This window comes from Solanum dulcamara, chromosome 12 (genome assembly GCF_947179165.1).
Source record: "Solanum dulcamara chromosome 12, daSolDulc1.2, whole genome shotgun sequence".
In the NCBI taxonomy this organism is placed as follows: domain Eukaryota; kingdom Viridiplantae; phylum Streptophyta; class Magnoliopsida; order Solanales; family Solanaceae; genus Solanum; species Solanum dulcamara.
The window spans coordinates 45,190,609-45,215,815 of record NC_077248.1 but is presented as its reverse complement, the minus strand read 5'-3'; the positions used below and the strand labels follow the sequence as shown (position 1 = coordinate 45,215,815).

At 35.0% G+C, this 25,207-nt stretch overlaps 1 protein-coding gene across 9 annotated transcripts; it reads left to right on the top strand.

Moving 5' to 3' along the window:
- Positions 1–2,070: 2,070 nt before the first annotated feature.
- Positions 2,071–24,496, top strand: LOC129877781 (V-type proton ATPase subunit F-like). 9 transcript variants are annotated; one of them, XR_008763605.1, is made up of 6 exons: positions 2,071–2,202; positions 2,557–2,636; positions 3,957–4,038; positions 6,872–7,061; positions 23,153–23,229; positions 24,292–24,496. XR_008763605.1 is itself a non-coding variant. In XM_055953315.1 (5 exons), the coding sequence occupies exons 2-5, from the start codon at positions 2,574–2,576 to the stop codon at positions 24,296–24,298; spliced, it is 234 nt and encodes a 77-aa protein (XP_055809290.1). In that variant the 5' UTR covers positions 2,073–2,202; positions 2,557–2,573; the 3' UTR covers positions 24,299–24,496. The 9 variants fall into 9 exon arrangements, 1 of the variants encoding a protein (XP_055809290.1); XR_008763608.1 differs by lacking the exon at positions 23,153–23,229; XR_008763606.1 differs by lacking the exon at positions 6,872–7,061 and having other exon boundaries at positions 2,073–2,202.
- The last annotated feature ends 711 nt before the right edge of the window (positions 24,497–25,207 follow it).

The following is a 25,207-nucleotide window of genomic DNA, read 5'->3' as shown; positions in this document are numbered from 1 at the left end:
ATCCAAGGATGCATTAATTATTTGAAATATTAGATTGTGATGTGTTTTGGTATAATATAGGTCAAGTTTGCATGTTGTTATCTTAATAGTAGGTTACTAATGGCGTAATATAATTTTAGGATAAAATATTTCTTATGGTTATCACATTATAATTCAAGTTTTGATATATTGAGATAGGTAATTAAATAATAGGTGTATTGTATTATATGAATATAATTAGATTTATGTTATTGGAAGAAATTGAGGCTTAACTCTAAGCTTGAGATTGCGGAAATTAATCATAGATTTGGGTGAGTTCTTGGATCTAAGTTAGACATATAATAATATGGGTGTCTACGGACTCGCTTGCTTATGAATATTGTATATTTGATAGATTGGAAATGTTCCAAGGCATTGAAGAAAGGAAAAGCATTGGTAAATTAGCTTGTTTTGCTTCAGTTTTTCGATTGAGGTAGGTTATGATTTTTATTTTATATCATAGATAGACTCTTAATAGCGATTGATAGTCATTGAGTAATGTGTGAAGTCTACTATGCATTTAATTTTTATGGTTTGGATGGTTGATATGTTGTTGTGATTGGTCTGAAATTTCAAGACCGTGAAATTCATAATCTTGAACTTGCCCCATCAAAAGCGATGTCTTGAATAAAGAAGGCTTGATAAAATATTATTAATAAAATGGAATATGTGAATAAAGAATGATAAATTAATTATATTTGAATCGAGTGTCACATTCTGAAATGATGTTATTGGATCAGGTGTCACATTTTGACATGGTATATTTGGATTGGGTGTCACGTTCTGATGCAATATTATTGGATCGGATATCATATTCTGACACAATATATTTGGATCAGGTGTCATGAGCCGATATGATATTATTGAATCGGGTGTCACATTCTGGCACAGTAATATTAAAGGAAAATAAATTAAATTAACTTAATGCTACCCAATCTCCAATAACTCATTTCCAAAAAAAGCGTGATGTGGAGGCCTAAGTCCTCATGTGTGATCTTAATATTGTTGATTGGTTATGTAAGTTCTTGTGTTGTCACTTGATCTTGATCTTGTTGATTGTCACTTGTAAGTGCTATGGTTGATTTTACGCTATTACTTTAAGCATATTGACTTCCATTTTGAGTCAGTCGATGATACCTACTCAGTACATGTTGTCCCGTACTGACTCCTACTTGTATTTTTCTTTATTTTATTTTGTGGAGTGCAGTGTGTGTATCATCGACTTCGACTCGCCCTCAGCTCTAGTCAGTCTCCGATATATCAGATTACTGGGTGAGCTATCCTTCTAGATCGTGTTGGATTCCCTTGGTCATGGCATATTGTCCTTAGTTTTCGGACAGATTATGTTATTTATTTATTTTGATGTTTGATATTTCTAGACTTAGTTTTAGAATTTAGATTTCATTTATGTGATGACTTTCAGGTTTTGGGAATGATATGTAATAGGCCCTAGTGGATTGTTGTTTCTTACTTTGCAATGTTGGGCTTCCGCATTATTGTAGTATTCCATAAGTTGAATCACTAACCTATGTTGGGGTTTGTAGCGTTGGTTCTCCCACCTAGGAGGATAAGTGTGGGTGTCACTAATGACCCATTTTGGGTCGTGACATTTTTCTTACTTTCTTGTTGTAGAAAACGCAAATCTCACCTCTAACTCAATGAGAACGTATATAAATTGTTTTCAATAGACCCTAAACTCAAAAAATAATTAATTTTTTAAGGTGACAACATATTTTTATTTTATTTCATTCGTATTGGTACCGTCAATGTACATAACTTAAACAAATAATGAAATTAGGGAGGGAGGTGACATATATTTTGCTCTTCTAGCAAAAGATATAATTAAGTTATGATTTTTAAAATAAATATACATATTAAGATTTAGTTATGGCCAAACAAACCATTTTTATGTTTTTATATCATTCACGTAAGTTGCTAGTTAAATTTATGAGTTTTTTTATTTGCATGTTACCTAAGGTTTATGATTAAACAAAGAGGTAGACAGTTTTGAGTATTTTGAAACTTTAGGGGCTTAAAGTGGACATTCAACTCTTTTCAGTTTCAACTTCGTGTTTCCAGTGTCCACCCATTAGCGAACATCATATAGAATTAGCCTTTTCCCCTCGTCCTTGTTCGATTCATCTCTAGCGAGCGATTGGATCCCTCAAAGCTTAAAAATTCAAAGTAAGCTTGACGAAATGTTGCAATTAATTACAACTTCCAAAGCTTATTCTATCAATTAATTCTGTTAGTTTAAAGGATTTCGATCTGATTCATCTTAATTTATTCGATATCATTTAAGAACTTAAAATTTTAGGAAATTCTTTACTGGGTTTACATCAAACTTTGAAATTAGTGATGGATTTTGAAAATTTCAAGGTTTTGAGTATTTAAGCTACGTTACATCTGATTTCTTTTTTCTGCTATGGTTTGTTTATAATTTTGGATTTGATCTGATATCTGAATTTATCAATGTGTACAAGATTCATACTTTCTGAATCATCGCTATTTGTGATTCTAGTTTATTTGTTATTGCAGAAACCTTGATCTTTTAGATGGCTAATAGAGCTCCTGTCAAAACTAACAACTCAGCCCTCATTGCCATGATCGCTGATGAGGTGAACTTTTCATCATAAATTTTATGTTTGCTGCTATGTATGCTTAGAATTAATAGACTATGCTCTATTTGCATTATATCAGACAATCAGTAAAGGGCTTGAACCATGTTTTACTTTGTTTTCACTAGACTAATGCGTTGTTTGGATAGTTGTTACATATCGTTTCATAATGTTTCATATCATATTGTAATGTATCATACTGTATTCTTTTGATGAACACAATATTTGAATAGATTGTATTATTTTCTGTTGTTACATAATGTCACATATCAATAATTTAAAGTATAAACTTATAAGAAAAATAGGGTACTGGGTAGAGCTACTATAAAAAAGTAGAGTAAAAGGATAAAATATGATTATAAGATAATAAGTAAATACAGAATGAGAAATAAAAGTGACAATGCGATCACACCAAATCTGTCGTTACATAAAAGGGGACTTTTCGTAGTAACATAATAAAATTGATATAACGATAGGATACAATAAAATTTAAGTAAAAATCAAATCAAATATTATATTGAAACTAACAACATAATACAATAGATAACAACCATCCAAACAAGTTGTTATAGAGCACACGCACTTTGGTGTTGGCTTCATTCTTGTGTATGGATTACCCAAGGAACAAGTTTTAGAGGATCAAAGTCCTCATGGGAGCGAGGTGAATGGCTCATATAGTCAAATAACCTATTCTAGCATCAGAGTTACTCACTTAGTTATATATAAAATGAGAAGTGAAAAACTGATGGACACACTAACCATGAGTGCCATGCCTGAAAAGTGCTGAAAGCCAATTTAGACTAAATAAATCATGGCATCTCTCTTCCTGAAATAGAAACATCGATAGCTTATCACTGCAGATGAACTCGTTGGTTGATATTTCTCTAGATACTTTGGGATCATCAGTCATCTTTTAGCATCTATAATAAACTTTTATCTATCATATCTTTTATGACCTTAATTGTCTTGTACGGACGAAATTAGAAGATGGTTTGGATGAGTTATTACATTTAATGTGAGTTTACAGTTGATGTGACTGATGGAGCACTGGTTTTAGTTGGGAATTAATCATGTTTATGTTGTGCATCATACGTACGATCAGAACTTTGTGAAGATAGGATAGCAATTATCTATCTCACATGTTGTTGAATTAAGATTTTGTATGCAACTTTTTGAGTTGGCAGACAGTTATATCCGGTGCCTTTGAATTACTACCCACTTGCTGTCATGAAACTTTTATGATTAATAGTTTGTTAGTTTACATATACGTGATAGGTGATAAGACATATCGATGCTGATGGAAGTAACTTGTTAATATAGGACACAATTATAGGATTTTATCTGGCTGGAGTTGGGAATGTCGATTTGAGGAGGAAAACAAATTACCTTATTGTGGATTCAAGTAAGTTTCAATTTTGGAATTATCAGTTCTCCAGTAGTCTGGAGAATCTTTCATTTACTTTGTAGCTTTCATTCTCCATCATAATAGCATACATCTTTCGGTTAATAAAACTTGATTGAATACCAATATGCTCTTGTTAAATTGACAAAAAGTGAGAAATATATGAAGTTACCAGTTCTAAAAAATTGATAAAAAGGACTTCGAGCTCTAGACTGTATGTTTTGGTTTCTTTCCATTTTCATGGTTAGTTATTTTTCCAAACTAGCACATTCTCTTCCAACCCTATGCTTAGTCTCTCTTACCTATGTGGGGAAAGGAGCTTGGGATTTAGGGAGGGAATTTAAATGATAGTTTTTGTTGATACATATCAAACAACCACCTACCTTCATAGGGTAGGGGTAAGGTTGAATACACACCACCCCTTCCTAGATCTTACTTGTGGAATTATACTGGGTATGTTGTTGTAGCTTTTGCTGCTACATCTGGTTCACTAGCTTCCTATAGTTAGGAATTATTAAATTTCATGTGGTATGTGAAACTTAGAGGCAATATGATAGGGGAAGATGAATAAATGACAATCTTTGCAAACTATTGGCTAAATAGAGAGAGTGATGAAAGCATTTGGTTTAGTCACGTAGTAAAGTGAAGTGCTCAAGCTAAAATAGATGTTTTTATATCAGTGTCCAAGATGAAGAACTGGAATATCAAGTACCTTAATATCCTGTTCCCTCCAAGGTAGAAACAAGAGAATGCTTCAGTGGATAAAGACCCATATCACATATCCTTCTTTATTTTTTATAAGAGAATGTTTTGGACCTTTTCACTCGGGCTTTATTGCTTTGCTATTACTCACAACTGCAATTTGAAAAGGCTTTGGAAGGGTTTTATGATGGAAGCAATGGTTAGGGAAAGTATAATGGCTCCTTGGTATGATCTTCCGAGAGATCTTGTTGAAAGAATCAGTAAATGCTTCGACAACCATATTGACGTCCTCCGCATTCGTGCACTCTACAATTCATGGCGTTCAACAATTCCTATTACTTTCAAAATCCCTAAATCTCTGTCTCCCATTAAACTGCCTTTACCCTACGGCATATTCCATGGTGGACATCTAAAATTTCAGTTTGATTTTTTCGAAAGTAACGTTTATCTTTCCAACTTTCTCATCCTCCTCACACAGCCTGGTTGGTCAACGTTTGTAATGATCTATTAGGTCATTTTGAGAACTAGAGCTTTTTATTTCATAAAAGACTAATACCATAAATTTTAATGAGTATTTTGGACTATTCGATAACTACAATTATTTAGTTGAGGGTAACTTTATATAACTAATTTAATTTGTGGGCTAAAGTGATAATTTAGTTAATGTATTATACCACTTGTTCTATACTTATTAGAATAAGCTAGTAGATTTTGTCACTTTTGGTACATAATTATATCTTGATTAGAAAAGAAAAGAGAAGAGAAGAGTTTGAGAAAGAACTTACCTGTGCAGCATCGAACACCGAATGAAGCTGCCAATTTCTTCAGGTAAATCATCCATGCATAAGTCTTTTATTATGAATGTAGGTAGTTATATTATTATTATTATTATTATTATTATTATTATTATTATTATTATTATTATTATTATTATTATTATTATTATTATTATTATTATTATTATAATAGTAACTTGGTAAAGAGAGAAGAGTAATTGAATTAAAAAGTGGGAATTATGGTATATGCAGTAATGAGTTTAGATTGAGTGACAATATGTGTGGTTATATGAACGAGAAGTCACTGGACAATAAGTGGCAATCATTTTGTAATGATTGGGAGGATATGTATCCTTTTAAAAATCCATATTTTGGCATCCATTATGTCATATCTACCATGGAGTAGTTACTGAATTTGGCACTTTTTTAATTCTGCATTCTACTTATTAGATCTCCCATATAGTTATCAACTATAGTTTTAATAAATTGATGCTTAAACCTAGGCTTGAGATTTAAGAAATTGATTATAGAATAGTGTGAGATTTTGGGCTTAGGCTAAGCATATAGTAATAAGGGTGTCTACATAATCATTTACTATGAATATTTTACACCTGATAGATTGGAAACGGTCTAAGGAATTAAATAAAGAAAAGACATCGGTGGATTAGCTTGGTTGATTTCAGTTCTTCGGTGGAGGTAGGTTATGGTTTATTCTATATTATGGATAGACTCTTAATAGCGATTGATAGTGATTGAGTAATGTGTGAAGTTCACTATGCATTTAATTGTTGTGGTTTGGATGGTTGGTAAGTTGTTGTGATTGGTCTGAAATCCCGAGATCATAAAATCCATAATCTTGAACTTGCCCTATCAAAAATGGTGCCTTGAATAAAGAAGGCTATATAAAATATTATTAATGAATTGGAATGTAATAACAAAGAATGATAAATTAATTATATTTGGATCGGGTATCAAATTCTGACATGGTATATTTAGATTGGGTGTCACATTCTGATATGGTATATTTGGATTGGGTGTCACGTTCTGGCATGGTAATATTAAAGAAAAACAAATTAAAATGACTTAATGCTACCCAATCTCTAATAACTCATTTTCCAAAAAAGCACGATGTGGAGGCTTGAGTTCTTATATGTGATCTTAATATTGTTGATTGGTTATGTAATTATTCATTGTGTTGTCAGTTGATCTTGATCTTGTTGGTTGTCACATGTTAAGTGTTATGGTTGATTTCTCGCTATTACTTTATGCATATTGATTTCTATTATGAGTCGGTCGATGATACCTACTCACTACATGTTATCCCGTACTGACCCCTACTTGTATTTTTCTCAGAGTTAAGGAGCTTTGTTGGTTTGGCTAGCTAGTACCGCCGGTTCGTCAAGGGATTTGCTTCTATTTCTTCCTAGTTGACCAATTTGACCAAGCAGAATGTTTCATTTATATGGTTGGACGAGTGTGAAGGGAGTTTTCTGAAACTCAAGACCTTATTGACTACTGCACCAATTCTTGCCTTGCCAGTAGAAGGTAAGATTTTCATTGTTTATTGTGATGCATCATATTCTAGTTTAGGTGTAGTGCTAATGCAGGAGAAAAATGTAATTGTCTATGCTTCAATGCAATTAAAGGTGCATGAACATAATTACCCCACTCATAATTTGGAATTAGCTGCGGTTGTACTTATATTGAAGCAGTGGAGACATTATATATATGGGGTAAAATGTGAAGTGTATATAGATCATCGCAGTTTTCAACATGTGTTCACTCAGAGAGATTTGAATTTAAGGCAGAGGAGGTGGATGAAATTGCTAAAGGACTATGATATCACTATTTTTTATCACCCAAGAAATGCTAATGAAGTGGCCAATGCCTTGAGCAGAAAAGTAGGGAGCATGGGAAGTTTAGCTCATTTGCAGGTTTTCAAACGTCCATTGGCTAAATAGGTTCAAACTCTGGCTAATGACTTTATGAGGTTGGAAGTAATTGAGAAAGGAGGATTCTTAGCATGTGTGGAGGCGAGATCTTCTTTCCTTGACAAGATTAAAGGAAAGCAGTTTGATGATGAGAAGATAAGGATGATTCATGATATGGTCTTGCAAGGAGAGGCCAAGGAGGTTGTGATCGATGAGGAAGGCATTTTGAGGATTAAGGGGTGGGTATGTGTGCCCCATATTGATAATTTGATTCAAACTATTCTTAAAGAGGCTCACAGTTTGAGGTACTCTATACATTATGGTGCAACAAAGATGTATTGCGATCTGAGACAATATTATTGGTAGAGTAGAATGAAGCGTGAAATTGTTGATTTTGTTTCCCGTTGTCCAAATTGTCAGCAGGTAAAATATGAGCACCAAAGGACTCGATGGACACTTCAAAGAATGCCCATTCCTAAATAAAAGTGGGAAAGGATTGCAATGAATTTTATGGTTGGTCTTCCAAAGACACTGGGTAAGTTTGATTCGATATGGGTGATTATTGACAGGTTAACTAAGTCTGCTCACTTCATTCCAGTCAAAGTGACTTATGATGCAAAGAAGTTAGCCAAACTCTATATCCGAGAGATTGTTCGATTACATGGAGTTTTGATTTCTATCATATTAGATAGAGGTACATAATTTACTTCTAATTTTTAGAGGATCTTGCATGCTGAGTTAGGTACTAGATTGGATCTTAGTATGAATTTCACCCTCAGATCGATGGGCAGTCTGAGAGAATAATTCAAGTGTTGGAGGATACGCTTCATGCATGCATGATAGATTTTGGTGGTCATTGGGATCAGTTCCTACCCTTGGCAGAGTTTTCGTACAATAATAACTATCACTCGAGTATTGATATGGCTCTGTTTGAGGAGTTGTATGGGAGGAGATACAGGTTTCCTATTAGTTGGTTTGATGTGTTTGAGGTAAAACCTTGGGGAACTGATCTTTTGAGGGAATCATTAGATAAGGTGAAATTCATTCAGGAGAAGCTTCTAGCAGCTCAGGGCAGACAGAAGGAGTATGCAGACCGAAAGGTCAAGGACATGGAGTTTACGGTGGGAGAGCAAGTGTTGTTGAAGGTTTCACCTATAAAGAGTGTGGTAAGATTCGGTAAGCGAGGTAAGCTCAATCCAAGGTATATTGGGTCGTTTGAAGTTATTAAGAATGTTGGAGAGGTGGCCTATGAATTGGATTTACCTCCAAATTTGTCCGGGTACATCCAGTATTTCATATAAGTCACGACCCAACCTTGCAGGCCGTGACGGGTACCCAAACTGGACACTCACGTGTACCCCTACTAGCTATAAGTACACCTGCCTCCTATTTGATTTATAACGTACCAACAGACAGCAAAAGGCAACACAACTTATAAGCCAATGAGGCTATCGTAACATGTAGGGTTGTTCAATAATGAACACATGCGCGAGCCAACAAGGCTGCCACGACAAAGGGAACGACCCAAAATATCAGACATATAGGCACAACTGTACACACATATATATACAACCTACATACATGTCCACAGACCTCTAAGAGTAAGAATAGTAACATAAGGCAGGACAAGGCCCCCGCTGTACCCGTAAATAAATAAATATATACATCGAGGGTTAGTACCAAAATCTAGGCCCCAGCCCAATAGGGCGCCTCTGAACTGCTGAGTGGGAATTCTACGCTGGCGGATTCCAAAAGTGTGTATTTGTACCTGCGGGCATGAAACGCAACCCCCCCCATAAAGGGGGCCCAGTATGATATGTGTACTGAGTATGTAAAGCAGAAAACACCATAAGGAGCGCACAGTTGACATAGAGATGTAGGGAACAAGTATAACAATTAATAAATCATTGTACCTACATCTTGTAAAATGATGTTATGAATTGCAGTGTCATATTCCGTACCCGGCCCATTGTGGGACTCGGTGTTACAAATGTATCATTATGTCATCATATGCGTATATATACCATATTCGGACCTTTATGGGACCCGAACAATAATCATGTAATCTTACCATCGTATACATATATCATACCTGGCCCTTTATGCGACTCAGTCATATCAGGCCCTTTATGGGACTCAGTCGTACCCGGCCCTTTATGGATTCAGTATACCCGGCCCTTTATGGGACTCAGTCATACCTGGCCCTTTATGGGATTAGGTCATACCAGGCCCTTTATGGGACTCGGTCATACCTGACCCTTTATGGAACTCGGTGAATACTTATATCATCTTATATCATACCCGACCTGTTGTGGGACTCGGTCGTACCTGGACCTTTATGGGACTTGGTGAATACTTGTAACATTTTATATCGTATACCGCTTCACTTACATTAAGCCATTTCAAGAGAAGGAAGGGATAGGCTTCACGTGTACTACTTTTCATCATGTCGAAGACTTACAAGGCCATAACTCAACTATCGCGGGAGTTTGAACATTGAGAAGTGAATAAGATTTACGAACCATACTCGGGGTTCTATGAATGGAATTATTCCCACATTAAATATACAATCCACTTAAGACTAGGACATGCCAAAAGAAAGAAAGAACAGCTTTACATACTTATGCCAACAACATGCCAAGAGAAAGAAAGAACAGCTTTACATACTTATGCCAAAGATATGCCAAGAGAAGAAAGGGATTCACATACCTCTTATGGATTACTCTTAACCACGTTCACCTCGTCGTATTTTGAACCTATTTAACATGAAAGCAATACTAAGGTTAATAACATTTCACTTTCCAATTTCCAACTCTACAACCAAGTATCCATAGGAATTATTTCCTTATCCATTTCCCTCGATTAGTTTATTATTAGTTCCGAAGTTATCGAAAATCGGGCAGCATATCCCCTATAACTTACCCTATCCAACTGCTAATCTTAGAAGACATATTACTAACAAAAACCAGCATCTATATATACAATCACATCACTTCAACAAATCTCAATACAACTTCAAACAACTAGCTCAAAACTACTATACCAAAATAGAGTTTCTAACCTTTATTTCATAAAACCTTTAACAATACAAAACAGAGGGTTGTGTGGATGCAACCAGAAATAACCACACCCCTTTTAGAATACTTTCCATCCCTGCAACATGCCATCCAACCATCTACAACCGCAGCACCACAATCATAACACACTATTTGACTTCGGTTTAACTATAACGACTTTAATTTAGTTTATTTCTAACGTCAAGCATCCTTATACAATTTTTCCACTTCCAGCCTCATTTAATATATGTAACATACTTCATAACAATATCATAAACTCTAATTTGAAAGGAAAAACCTTATCCTGCCTGAAACTCGCTAAAACTTGCCAAGACTCGCCTCGGAAGTTCTTTTAGCGTGGCTAAAACTTCGTGGCTGTTTGTTAACCTTTTTGTGATGATTCAAACCATAAATTTACATTACTAACACCTTCATACCATCATGGTATACCTTAGATAATTAATTCAAGGAACAAAATTGGAAAACTTACCTTTTTCTCCCCTTGGCGGCCACTATTTTCTCTCTAACTTTAGGGTTTCTTCTCTTCTTTCTTTTTCTAGAATTTTCTTGAATTTGTTGGAGATAAGGATGACTTTTTGATAAGAATGATTCATCCAACATATATATATAAGCCACCTTAGGAGGTGACACATGTCAACCCCTAAGTGGTGACACGTGTCAAGCCCTCATTGGGCCAACACACCACTTCCTCCAACCATGAGCTGCCACATGGAATATGGGGCCCACCCATTGCTCCAGCTGTTGCCATATGGCACTTCTAGCTGCTGCCATATGGAACTCTCTTATGCTTTCATGTGTCACCTTCTTTTCCCCTTCGTGGGTTCGTAATCTCGTCTTACTTTATGAACCTATGTAATCTTTGCTACCTAAGCTTGGTATGTACTCAATTAGATTAAGTATGTAAGATTTCCAAGTTGGTAGCTTATGTAAATAAGTCGAGTCCTACAACTCATTACTTGGCCTCCAACTCCTTCCGGAATCTTATAACCATATTTCCAATCTTCCTTATTATGGGGTGTCATATTCTCCCTTCCTTAGAGTTGTTTGGTAGAGTTATAGATATTCATCTCACATGGTAACTTTTAAGAAGCTCAAGAAGCTTTAAGAAGCTCAAAAAGCTTTAAGAAGCTCAAAGAAACTTAAGAACCCTTCCAGAAACTTAAGAATCTTTCAAGATTAAGAAGCTTAAGAAGCGTTTCAAGGTACAAAAGTATGGTGTATAACATCCTTCTCCCCTTTAGAACATTCGTCCTCGAATGTGAACCAAAACCTTCCTCCTCAAGATCTTATACAGACCATATGGAGAGTTGTTTTGTTCCATTTCAATAACATGTACTCTCATCGAGCAATTAATATCATAGTTCCAAAGGTTGGGATTACCTGTAGACATAGGGAATGGGTACGGGTACTTGTGTTTCATTTCCAATTCAACTTCCCAGGTCATTCCTTCGTGATTCTTATTTCACCACAGCACCTTGACGGAAGCTACGTCCTTAGTCCGTAACCTTCTAATCTACCAATCCAGGATGGTGATAGGTTGCTTCTTGTTAGTTCAGATTCTTCCATGGTCCTTTGCTCAGATTTGGCTCTAATTTTCCTATTATATGTTACATTATGTTTCCATCTCTGCAATAATGTGTGAAGGCACTCAACTTAGCCCAAGATTTACCTTAGCGTCGTTTCTCTAGTCTTTAGGTTCCGCCTTGCACTCTCCTCTTTTATCTTACAATCGGTATTGGGGTAGATCTCTAGTTCAACCATGACCTTACTACCCTTTATACAGTCCTTAGATCGCTCAGTCTTACTCTCTTATTGTATTCACCCCTTTTGTATGCACCCATCAATTAGGGTCTATGCTAATGGTTCTCCGCACAGTCTCAGATATCATGGCTTTTATCCATTTATTGCTGGCATTTAGCCCTTGCTAACTCGTGCCAGCATGGGATCTCGCTTGAAGTTTAAGCGTTCCCATTAACATGTGATAGTGTCAGTTGACTTCATCTCACACTTGTATTTCTCTTGTCCAATTCTCCTTGGTCCCATGTCAATTCCACTTTAATACTGGTCTTATCTTCTCGCCTTTTCATACTACACCTTTAGCTCATAGCTATCCATTCCCTTTTTCGCCCGACATTCGTACTTAATTGATCACGTCTATCTTAAGTGCTCTCTGTAGTAGTTCTTCTATTCTTCCAGTCCATGGCCATTTTTGTGCTCGAGGAGTTTCATGTTACCCCTATATCCTTGGGAAAATCATTCCTTGTTATCACCGACCCTTTTGAATCCTTCTAGTATGTTATCCAATATATAAAGCACATAACTCTAGACAACCCATAAGTTCATGTCTTCCATCTATAGGTTACTTCAGTCGCTTAAGAACCAATAAAAGGTTACCATAAAGCATTCTTCGACCACTACTAGAAGGAAATTAAAATCCAATAAGCACCACAATACTTTTCAGTGCATAACTCGTATGGTTTCCCTCTAGGTTCATTCTTGAGTCGTGAACAACTTATCTAATTCACCACTAATGGTTGGTGGTTTGGTGCCTTCCCACAAGAGTGGAAACTAATTACTGGACACTTTGCCCTCTAACAGGAGTTTTCTTCCAAACTAAAACTTCCTAAATAAACATGGGCCCCCTTTCCAACAACACGGAGGGTACCCCTATAGGTTTAATTCATCATAATAAGGTACTCAGTATCAACTTCCAAACTATATGATGAATCTGTATCTCATTCCCTTTTTATTCTACAAAAATTTCGACAGAGTTCCCTCTATATTCCTTTCTATCCCAAACCTGCACTCAGGAAATACCAGCAATGCCTTGCAAGGCCAACGTATATATATATCCATATCATATCATATCACAACCATAATTCCTCACAGGGACAATATGTATATCACAGCCACCCAGGGCACCCAATATCAACCACAGTATAAAATGATGGGCTTACCTCATATATCCAACTCGAACTACACCCGTTACACTTTCTTGTCTACTTTTTTCTTCAATTTTCAACTTTACATTTCAATCATATTTTAATCTTCTTACCTTATCCAGCATGCCTCTTTCACACCATTACTTACTTATATACTGTGTAGCTTTCAATATCATCCATCACTTTCTTCTGTCGATGTCGTTCTTCGGCTGAAACCAAAGGTTAGTCAAAAAAGAATTTCATTTCCTATGGCTAGGCTCTATCGCACGATCTAAGATAAGAAAGAAAGATAAGATCCTAAATGCCCTGTAGCCTCCTATTTATAGATGTGGTGAATAACACACCAATAAACAAGACTCTACTAGACATAGTCCGTAGATATTCTGAGGACCAAACCACTCTGATACTACTTTTGTCATGACCCAACCCCGTGGGCTGTGACGGGTGCCCGAAATGGACACTCACGTGTACCTCTACTAACTATAAGTACACTTGCCTCCTGTTTGAGTTATAACATACCAATAGATAGCATAAGGCAATACAACGTATAAGCCGATGAGGATATCATAACATGTAGGGTTGTTCTATAATGAATACACACGCGAGCCAAAAAGGCTTCCACGACAAAGTGAATGACCCAAAACATAAGACATATAGGCACAACTGTACACCCGTATATATACAACCCATATACATGTCCACAGACCTCTAAGAGTAATGACAGTAACATAAGGTAGGACAACCCGCTGTACCCGTATATATACAACCCATATACATGTCCACAGACCTCTAAGAGTAATGACAGTAACATAAGGTAGGACAACCCGCTGTACCCGGCCCTTTATGGGATTCAGTCATACCTGGCCCTTTATGGGACTCGGTCATACTTGGCCCTTTATGGGATTCGGTCATACCCGGCCCTTTATGGGACTCGGTCATACTCGACCCTTTATGGGACTCGGTGAATACTTATATCGTCTTATATCATACCCGACCCATTGTGGGACTCGGTCGTACCAGGCCCTTTATGGGACTCGGTGAATACTTATATCATCTTATATTGTATACCATTTCACTTACATTAAGTCATTTCAAGAAAAGGAAGGGATACGCTTCACGTGTACTACTTTTTATCATGTCGAAGACTTACAAGGCCATAACTCAACTATTGCAGAAGTTTGAACATTGAGAAGTGAATAAGATTTACGAACCATACTCGGGGTTCTATGAATGGAATTATTCCCATATTACATATACAATCCACTTAAGACTAGGACATGTCAAAAGAAAGAAAGAACAGCTTTACATACTTATGCCAACAACATGCCAAGAGAAAGAAGGTAGCTTCACATACTTATGCCAAAGACATGTTAAGAGAAAAAAGGGCTTCACATACCTCTTATGGATTACTCCTAACCACATCCCCTCGTCGTCTTTTGAACCTATTTAACATGAAAGCAATACTAAGGCTAATAACCTTTCACTTTCCAATTTCCGACTCTACAACCAAGTATCCATAGGAATCGTTTCCTTATCCATTTCCCTCAACTAGTTTATTACTAGTTCCGAAGTTACCGAAAATCAGACAACATGTCCCCTATAACTTACCCTATCTAACTGCTAACCTTAGCAGACATATTACCAACAAAAACCATAAGCCATATATACAATCACATCACTTCAACAAATCTCAATACAACTCCAAACAACTATCTCAAAACTATGATACCAAAATAGAGTTTTTAATATTTATTTCGTAAAACCTTTAACAATACAAAATGTAGGGTCGTGTGGCTGTAACAAATAGTACCCACACCCCTTTTAGAACACTTTCCATCCCTGCAACACGCCATCCAACCATCTGCAACCGCAGCACCACAATCATAACACACTACTCGACTTCGGTTTAACTATAACGACTTCAATTTAGTTTATTTCTAACGTCAAGCATCCTTATACAAGTTTTCCACTTCCAGCATTATTTAAGACATGTAATATACTTCATAAAAATATCATAGACTCTAATTTGAAAGGGAAAACCTTACCTTACCTAAAACTCGCCAAGACTCGCCTCGAAAGTTCTTTTAGCGCGACTAAAACTTTGTGGCTGTTTGTTAACCTTTTCTTGCTACTCCAAACCATAAATTTATATTACTAACACCTTCATACCATCATGGTATACCTTAGATAATTAATTCACGGAATAAAATCAGAAAACTTACCTTTTTCTCCCCTTGGCCGCCACTATTTTCTCTCTAGCTTTAGGGTTTCTTCTCTTCTTTCTTTCTCTAGAATTTTCTTGAATTTGTTGGATATAAGGATAACTTTTTGATAAGAATGAGTCATCCAACATATATATATAGGCCACCTTAGGAGGTGACACATGTCAACCCCTAAGTGGTGACACGTGTCAAGCCCTCATTGGGCCAACACACCACTTTCTCCAACCATGAGCTGCCACATGTATGTGGGGCCCACCCCTTGCTCCATTTTCTGCCACATGGCACTTCTAGCTGCTACCACATGGCACTCTCTCATGCTGCCATGTGTCACCTTCTTTTCCCCTCGTGGGTTCATAATCTCATCTTACTTTACGAACCTATGTAATTCTTGCTATGTAAGCTTGGTATGTACTCAATTAGCTTAAGTATGTAAGATTTCCAAGTTGGTAGCTTACGTAAATAAGTCAATTCGTATGACTCATTACTTGGCCTCCAACTCCTTTCGGGTTCTTATAACCATATTTCCAATCTTTCTTACTATGGGGTGTCACATTCTCCCTTCCTTAGAGTTGTTTGGTAGCGTTATAAATTATCCGGCTCATATGGTAACTTTTAAGAAGCTCAAGAAGCTTTAAGAAGCTCAAAGAAACTTAAGAACCCTTCTAGAAACTTAAGAACCTTTCAAGACTTAAGAAGCTTAAGAAGCGTTCCAAGGTACAAAAGTACGGGGTATAACAATATGTCTATGCTAAAGAAATATCATGGTGATAGAAACTACATTATTCACTGGGATTCGGTCTTGCTTGATGGGAATTTGTCTTATGAGGAGGAGCCTGTAGTTATTCTTGATAGGGAGTTCCGCAAGTTGAGGTCAAGGGAGATTGCGTCTGTGAAGGTCCAGTGGAGGAATCGTCCTATTGAGGAGTCCACTTGGGAGATTGAGGTTGATATACGTGGAAGATATCCACATTTGTTCATCGAGTCAGATACCCTTTTCTACCATCACTCTTCTTTTGACTGTTCAGGGATGAACGGTGGGTAAATTGGTCAACATTTGTAATGACCCATTAGGTCGTTTTGAGAACTAGAGCTTTTTATTTCATAAAAGACTCATACCATAGTTATTTTTATGTATATATGTGAGAAGATTTGCAAGAGCACTTCTGGAGCTTAAGTGTGTGTGAAATAATAGTTTAAAGTTTGGTGGTATGCATTTGTCTAATTGATTGAGGTATCATGCAAAGTTATAACTTGCACAGTTGCATGTCTCGTACGACTTTTCAGTTTAGTGCTAAAGAAGTATTCTGGTGCAGGTGTAGCATTGCATCTACTCATTTATGAAACTTGTGTTGTTGCCTTCGAGAAGAAATTTTACTTGCTTTGTTACATTTTTGTGCTTAAGGGTACTCCTGTGCAAGTGCAGCATTACATCTACCCTTTTGTGAGACAAGTGACATGCCTTCTAAATGATGCCGTACCTCGTTGTGCTGAGACCAAAAGTGTCGCATAAACTAGATGTATATTAAGCTGTGTAAGCTCATGTCTTTCGAGCTGAAAGAAAAGTGAGTCTGATAGATTTGATCATATTCAAACTATGTTATCTGAGAATTTGCAAGCCGCCTTCACCATGTTTCTTTCTATTCTATTATGTTAATGTTACTCAATTTGAAGTGTTTAGAGGTATAGTGTATTACCACTATGAACTCTTGAGCATCTGTCTTCCCTTGGTTTATTTAGGATTAATACTACTCAAATGATTTGAACATATACAGGGGACGAATCGTGACACATATTTGGTGCTTGCATATTTTCTCTATCATGCATTTCATCAAACATTAGGATTTGTGGCTTATTGCCTGTAGGACAGCATCACTAACATGAAATATTAGCATCTCCTCGATATGTCATTGTTCTTTTCTCTATTATTTTCAACATCTCTTTTTCAAACCTGTTTTGTATTGCTTGACTTGAGCTGGGGGTCTTTGGTAACAATCTCTCCACCTTTATAAGATAGGGATATGGTCTTGTACACACAACCCTTCTCAGACCTCATTTGTAGAATTATAGTGTGTATGTTGTTGTTGTTGCTGCAATTGTATCTCAATACAACAATAACCAAATTTAGTGATACAGAGAAATTGAAAAACAGAAATCACCAAAATCTTTACTCCTAATTGATTCCATGGAGTTTGATAATAGTAGGAAACAAGATGCTTTTGCACAATCCCTTAAGATTATCTTCAAGATTTTCATCACCTCGATCTTACTTTTTCTCTTGCTGGACCGTTGTTCGATCCACTCGCAAATCATGATGATAAGTTCACATCAATGGGTCAAGATTTCAACTTTGATTATGAAGTCAATCCATTTAAGCAAAATGGTAGTGCAAGTGGATGCACACTTGTCATGAAGAATTTTGACTTGAAGCCTATCAACTAGCAAGTACCAAACTTGAAACTTTCTATTCTACTCTTCCACAAGACTCCTTAGCCTTGGCTTCTGCCATGTTGTTGCTTCTTCTTCCCAATGGACACATAGTCATGCTTCCTCTTTCATCTCTTCACATACCTCTTGCTATCATCAGTGTTTATCCAGTTAGGAAGTGGTCTATCCCTATGTTGCTCAGACTTTTCAAAAATATCAACGGATCATGAATGCATGTTAGATTCTCCAAAAGTCGTGTATTTTTAGAAAATCTGACATGGGTGTGATTGAAAGTGAATGGTCTATGCAACTTAGGTCTATCTCAGTTCACAATAATACATGTGATCTTGGGACTAATTAACTGAAAAATCTGCTCGGAAATACAAGTAGTCCACACATTAATTCCTATAAGCTTTGGTTATTGTATTGTTTGGTTGTTGGTTTTTTTTTTCTTTCTGAATGTAGTGTTATGTTTCTCCTATTTGTTTCTATGTTCTTTTCACAAAATTGAACTTATGTCTCAAGGTAGAATGTATGTCTCACATGGTACAAGTTCAGTTTTAGGATTTTATGCCTTAAGAAATTTATACTATTGAACTTGTGCCCCAAGGCACAAGTTATGCCTAAGGCAAACAATATTTTCAAGAGACAAGTTATGCCTAAGAAAAAATTATTTCCTACATTTTTATTAGTTAAAGTGATTTAAAAGAAAGAAAATAAGAATAAGTTTCTTCAAAAGTAATATTTTATTAGGAATAAGAATTGTTTAAAAAGAAAAAGATATATATATATTTATTCGAAAAAGATATTTTTGACCCATTTAATAACAGTATGATATTTCTGCATCAAACTATTAATTGCAATAGCATTTTCAGACCACAATATTTACGACAAGGACATTTTTTGACCAAACAATAAATGGATGACATTTTATTCGTTTCACATAGTTTAATAACATTTTTTACCCTTTTTCATTTTTCTTTTATGTAGAGATTCAAGGGGAGGTATTGTAAAATAGATGTCCACACAATATACTTTGGGGTCATTTGGTTAGGAGTAAGTTATTCTGGGATTAATTATCCCAGGATAACTTATCCCATCATGTATATGGGATAACTTATTACATCACTAAGATATAAATAGTGAGATATATAATCTCATGACCACCTAATACCTCCAAGCAAACACAGGATAAAATAATCTCTTATCTTAGGATTATTGTTATACCCCATTTTAACTCGCGTCAAATAGTGTACAACATATTGGTGATTCCTAAATTATTTAACTTAAGGAGTTGTCACCTAATTATTTTTTTAAGGTGATTAGGACACCTAAATATTTTACTAAAGCAAAGCTAGATTAACTCCAAATAAAGGTATACTAACTTACGTGATTTTAGGTAAGAGTTCTAGTTATTCTAAAGGGAAGGGGTTAAGTATCCTTTATGATTCATTACAAAAAATGACTACTGGCTAAACTTAGGTTAATTACTTAAAACTTAAGAAAAGACTCTAACATTTTGAAAACCTTTTTATATTTGCAATGAAATGACTTGTGCTTTTCTTTTAAAAAATAACAAATGATCACTTGTTTAAAACAACAATGTTAAACAAAAGTTTTTCACGAAGTACACTAAAATATGGCCTCTATACATAAAATAAGTGCATACTTTGAAAAATATATTTTTTATGAATAGATTCAATTTAAAATAAAATTATGATGCCTTTTTTAAAAAATTAAAAAAAAATGTGAAAAGATATCGTCACTAAAATGGTTCATTTTTAACTAGAGGTATCCAAACCCAACACCTACATTCTATTAACTATTTGAGAATTTTAAAAAAAATGAGCACATTCAAATCACACAAGCAAATTTAATATATAAAGAAAAATAAATAAATTTATTAATGCTAAAATATAAGTAGCCACTAGGGAGTTCAAGCGAGACCCGCTTGTTTTGCTTACTATTCGGGTAGTCTAGGATGTATTAAGACTCCATTTTTGCTCTCATTAGTATATATAAAGAAAAGAGAAGATAAACATTAGTAACAACTCATTTGATTATTTAAAAGAAAATAGTCTATACGAAAATCATAAAAAGAAGTTCAAACAGCCTAAACTGAAGGATATTAATCAGACACATAGTTTATCATAAGAGATTTTGTATATGGTATTACAAACACTCAAAAATATAAAATGTTAAACATAAGAAATCAGTTTTAAAACCAACATTTATTAAAGAATATATTGCAGTTCAACCCATATAAATTTATATAATATTGGTTAGTACAATATCATAATAAATGTTCAAACTAAATAAATTCTACATATTTAGTATGTTCAGTAACCAATAAGTTTGATATCATAATAAAAGACATATTTTTATTATAAAACAAATTAAATTAGCAAAACAAGAAGGAAGGAAGACGAAAAGAGAAAGAGAGACTTGTTTCTGAACTATATCAATATGTGAACAAAATCATGGCTATTTATAGCCAAAATACAATGAATATAATAGTTATTCAATCACAAAGGGGAAATGTGATTGGTATGTGGAAAGGTGGATGGATTCCTACACGGACATCCACTTCTAATTTTATAACACTCCCCCTTGGATGTCCATGTAAAAGATTATAATGAAAGAATAAAAATATACATAGTCATTCCTAATACGCATTGATTGTTGTCTCATTAAAAACCTTGCAAGGAAAACCCAGTGAGACAAAATCTAGACTAAAAAAACAAGAGTATAACGCGTATTCTACTCCCCTTGATGAAGACCACGATTCAAATGGTAAAGTTTTCGCATTTCAATCTTGTGTACCATTTTTTCAAGAGTTGAGACTGGTAAAGATTTGGTGAATAAATCTGTGGAATAATCATTTGAACAGATTTGTTGGACATCAATTTCACCATTCTTTTGGAGATCATATTTAAAGAATAAGTTTGGTGAAATGTGTGTCATTCTATTCCTTTAATGAAGCCTCCTTTTAATTGAGTTATGCACGCAACATTGTTCGAACATGACCATGGGTACTTTCAAATCATACTCTAGGCCGCATCTTTATTTGATAAACTGTGTCATTGATCTCAACCACACACATTCTTTACTTGCTTTATGAATCGCTATTATCTCAGTATGATTTGAAGAAGTAGCAACAATGGACTACTTTATATTTTTCAAGATATAGCAGTTCTTCCGTATGTGAAGAGATAGCCTGTTTGAGATTGAACTATATGTGGGTCCGATAAAATAACTTGCATCTGCATAACCAACAAGTTCTACACAACCTTTATTAGTATAAAACAGACCCATATCAGCAGTCCCCTTTAGATATCACAGAATATGTTTGACACCTTTCCAATGTCTTCGCATTGGGGAAGAAATATACCTTGCTAGCAAATTAACAAAAAATGTTATATCAGGTCTAGTTGCATTAGCAAGATAAATAACTGCACCAATAACACTGAGATATGATACTTCAGGATTAAAAAGCTCTTCCTTCTCGTCTGGAGGTTGGAATAGATCTTTATTCACTTCAAGTGATCGAACAACCATTGGAGTACTTAAGGAATGTGCTTTTTCCATGTAAATCATTTTAAAATTTTCTCAACGTAAGTAGATTGGTGGATGAAGACCCCATCTGCTAAATGTTCAATTTGCAGATCGGAACAAAGTTTTATCTTTCCAAGATCTTTTGTCTCAAATTATTTTTTTAGATATTCAATTGCCTTTTGGACCTCTTCAGGGGTACAATGAGATTTATGTCATCAATATAAATGGAGAATATAACAAACTCTTTTTTCGTTTTCTTAATAAAAATACAAGGACAAATGAAATAATTTATATAACCTTCATTTATCAAGTACTCACTAAGGTGATTATACCACATATACCCTAATTATTTTAGACCATGATTTTTGTAATTTGATTGAGAACATCTCCCGAAACTTAAAATTATATGTTTCAAGTAATTTTAATCCTTTTGGGATTTTCATATAAATTTCTTTATCAAGTGAACCATAAAGATAAGTTCTAACCACATCTATTAGATGCATTTCAAGATTTTCATATACAGTTAAACCGATGAGATATCAAAAAGCTATTACATCCATAACAGGTGAATATATTTCTTCATAGTCGACGTCGAGTCTTTTAGAGAATATTTATACAACAAGGCGTGCCTTGTATCTTACAATTTCATTTTTTTCATTTTATTTTCGAACAAAAACTCATTTATAGCCAACAGATTTTACACCATTAGAGATTAGGACTATAGGTCCAAAATCCTCACGTTTAGCAAATAAGTCTAATTCTGATTGAATTGCATCTTGCCATTTTGGCTAATCACATCTTCATCGACATTATTCAACAGATTTAGTGTAATGACCTTGAGGGTCATTTTCAAAAATTTGTGCAAAATTACCATTTTACCCTATTTTTAGAGCCCTCGAGTGTTATTTGATCAATTTACACAATTGGTTCATATTTATAGAGTTTCGAATGCGTTTTGAGGGTCAAAAATATATTTTGAAGGGTGGTGGTGTAAGTTTACCGCGGTAAACACTCGTGAAAAGTAATAAGCGTGAACAGTAACCTTTTGGGCAAAAAATGCTCCTTTCTTCCCATTTCAATATTTTTCACCATTTGTTTGAGTTCCTAAACTCCTTGAGGCGTTTGAGAAGAGATTTTCGAGGCAAAGTGTTGGATAAGTGATTTTTGACCTAAAAGCTTCCTTTTTCATTAAGTATTTGATGATTTTAACTCTTAAATTTTAGTTTCAAACCCCAAAAATCTTTTTTTCTTTCCTAATCTGAATTTAAGGAAAATAGTGATTTCTAACTCGTTTTGAGCTCTAATTTTATGGGTTTTTCAACCATGAGTTTCTTATTACAAGTAGAATATGATTGTTCAATAAATTTCTAGATTTGACCCTTTTTGATAATAATTAATTTTTGGACTATTTTACCCCCTGTTTCAAAACCTATCAATATGAGTGTCATTGGACTCCTTGTGATATGTATGCTTTATTGTTGATAGTGGATTGTCATTCCAGGAGTTGAATTTGAGAGTTTCTTGTTCGATGGAGGTGTTTGAGTGCGGTTTCGACAATTGAGGTAGGTTTGGCTATCCTTCTTTGAGACTAAGATGGAGTAATTAGTCATTCATATGTTATAGACTTTGGAATAGGTTGTAGTATGAGTTGAGAATATTATATATATTGTGATGCCTGTGTGGGGGCTTATTTATTAATGTGTTGTCGTGTGTGGGTTTATTTGTATTATATAGCCCGTGTGGGGGCCTTATTTGTTATCTTATTTTCTTTGAGAGCATGTGATTCGTGATTTGCCTAAGAGAGAAGCTTGAGTATATTATTTGACTTGTGATGCCCGCCTGAGAGGTTGCGTTGGGGGTTTTGAACATGCTTGAGTACTGAAATATTGTTCAGAAAGGGGTGAATATTTAAATTGAAGTATTTTCTTTCCATTACTATTTATTGAGGGTGAATATCATGTGTAGGTTAAGTTTTGAGAACTTTGAACCTTGTACCACATGTGAGTTGAATATTACTTTCATGTCATATGTGTTTTGATGCATTCATCCTCATTCATCATATCATGAAACATGGAAAGTTGAGAAATATGGAAATTCTTTTTGAGAAAGAAAATGAAACACCTTTAAGCCATTGTATCTTGAGTCCCTGACCGAGGCAGTTTTACGATAGAATAGTGGATGCATTGTGATCCCTTGACCACGAGGAGGTGGAAAGTATGATAAGATATTGTGATTGAGGTATATGGTCTACGAGACCCCCATGGGTCCTGCTTGGTAGCACAGCTCAGCAGGTGTATACGACAGGCTCTGCGATAGTCTTAATTCCAATGTACCATCACATCATTGCATCATCATATTGCTTTCCATTGCATTGATATATGTGCTTCTTGAAATTATCTGGTTAATTATGATTATGAGTTGTTATTATGGGTTTACTTTACTCGCACCATTATATATATAAACTGACGGTACCAATACCAAAGTAAGACTTTTCTGTATGTAGGTGGAAGCATTTCTTAGTTTATTTCATAGGTTTGATTAATGTTTTATACTCAATCGGCTAAAACCTACTGAGTACATGTGAATTGTACTCACCCCTACTTCTGTATCCCTTTTTGATGCAGATACTAGTTAGGGTACCTCACGTGGCAGATGATATTCTAGTAGATTGTGTATTCTTAGATTAGTGGTGAGGTCCCGAAATTTGGATCGTCACTAGTCTATCTTTATATCTCAGTCTTTTGTATCATTCAGAGACTTATTTGTATCTTCAGACTCAAACCTTGTATTAGATGTTTTTTATACTTATGACACCAGGTTTTGGGTTAATTTCTTTATTGTCTTTCTTTTTATTTAAATCGCGGCATGACTTTCCCTTTGGGAGTCTCGTATGAGTTTTATTTTTAGGCTTACATATCAGGTTGGGCTTTGGAATATGTGTCATCATGACCTCAATTTTTGGGTCGTGACATTTAGGCTCAAGCACCTTACTGTCTTGCATAAAATTAATTACAACATTATATGCAAAAATATTATCCATAATAATTTTGATCAAATTTATTCCATTATCAATAGAACTCATTGAAAGTTCTTCATTCACTTGAGTCTCGTATTCACTGAGTTCTTCATGAATATCAGGATTAATCAAATCTTGAACTTTTTCATGAAATTCTTTTATAGTGTCATCTTTATTATTTCTCGCATTTTTTTTGGATTTTTATCCTTTGAACCTAATGGTCTACCATGCTTTAGGCGTGTTGGAATTCAGAAGATATGACACTAGTAGATGGTCATTTGGGAATGTTAATCCAGATAGGTACATTTGTTGTAGGAATATGTGACTTAGTTATTCGTTTTAAATCAGTAAATACATCTGGTATTTGATTTGTTATTTCTATAAGTGGATGATCTTCTAGACCTCCTGCTCATATATAAGGACACGTGGATCAAAATAAGAATGTGATGAAACTTTCCACTAAATTTTCCTTTTGAGTTTCTTTTTCCCTCCCCCTAATTATGGGAAATTCGTTTCATCAAACT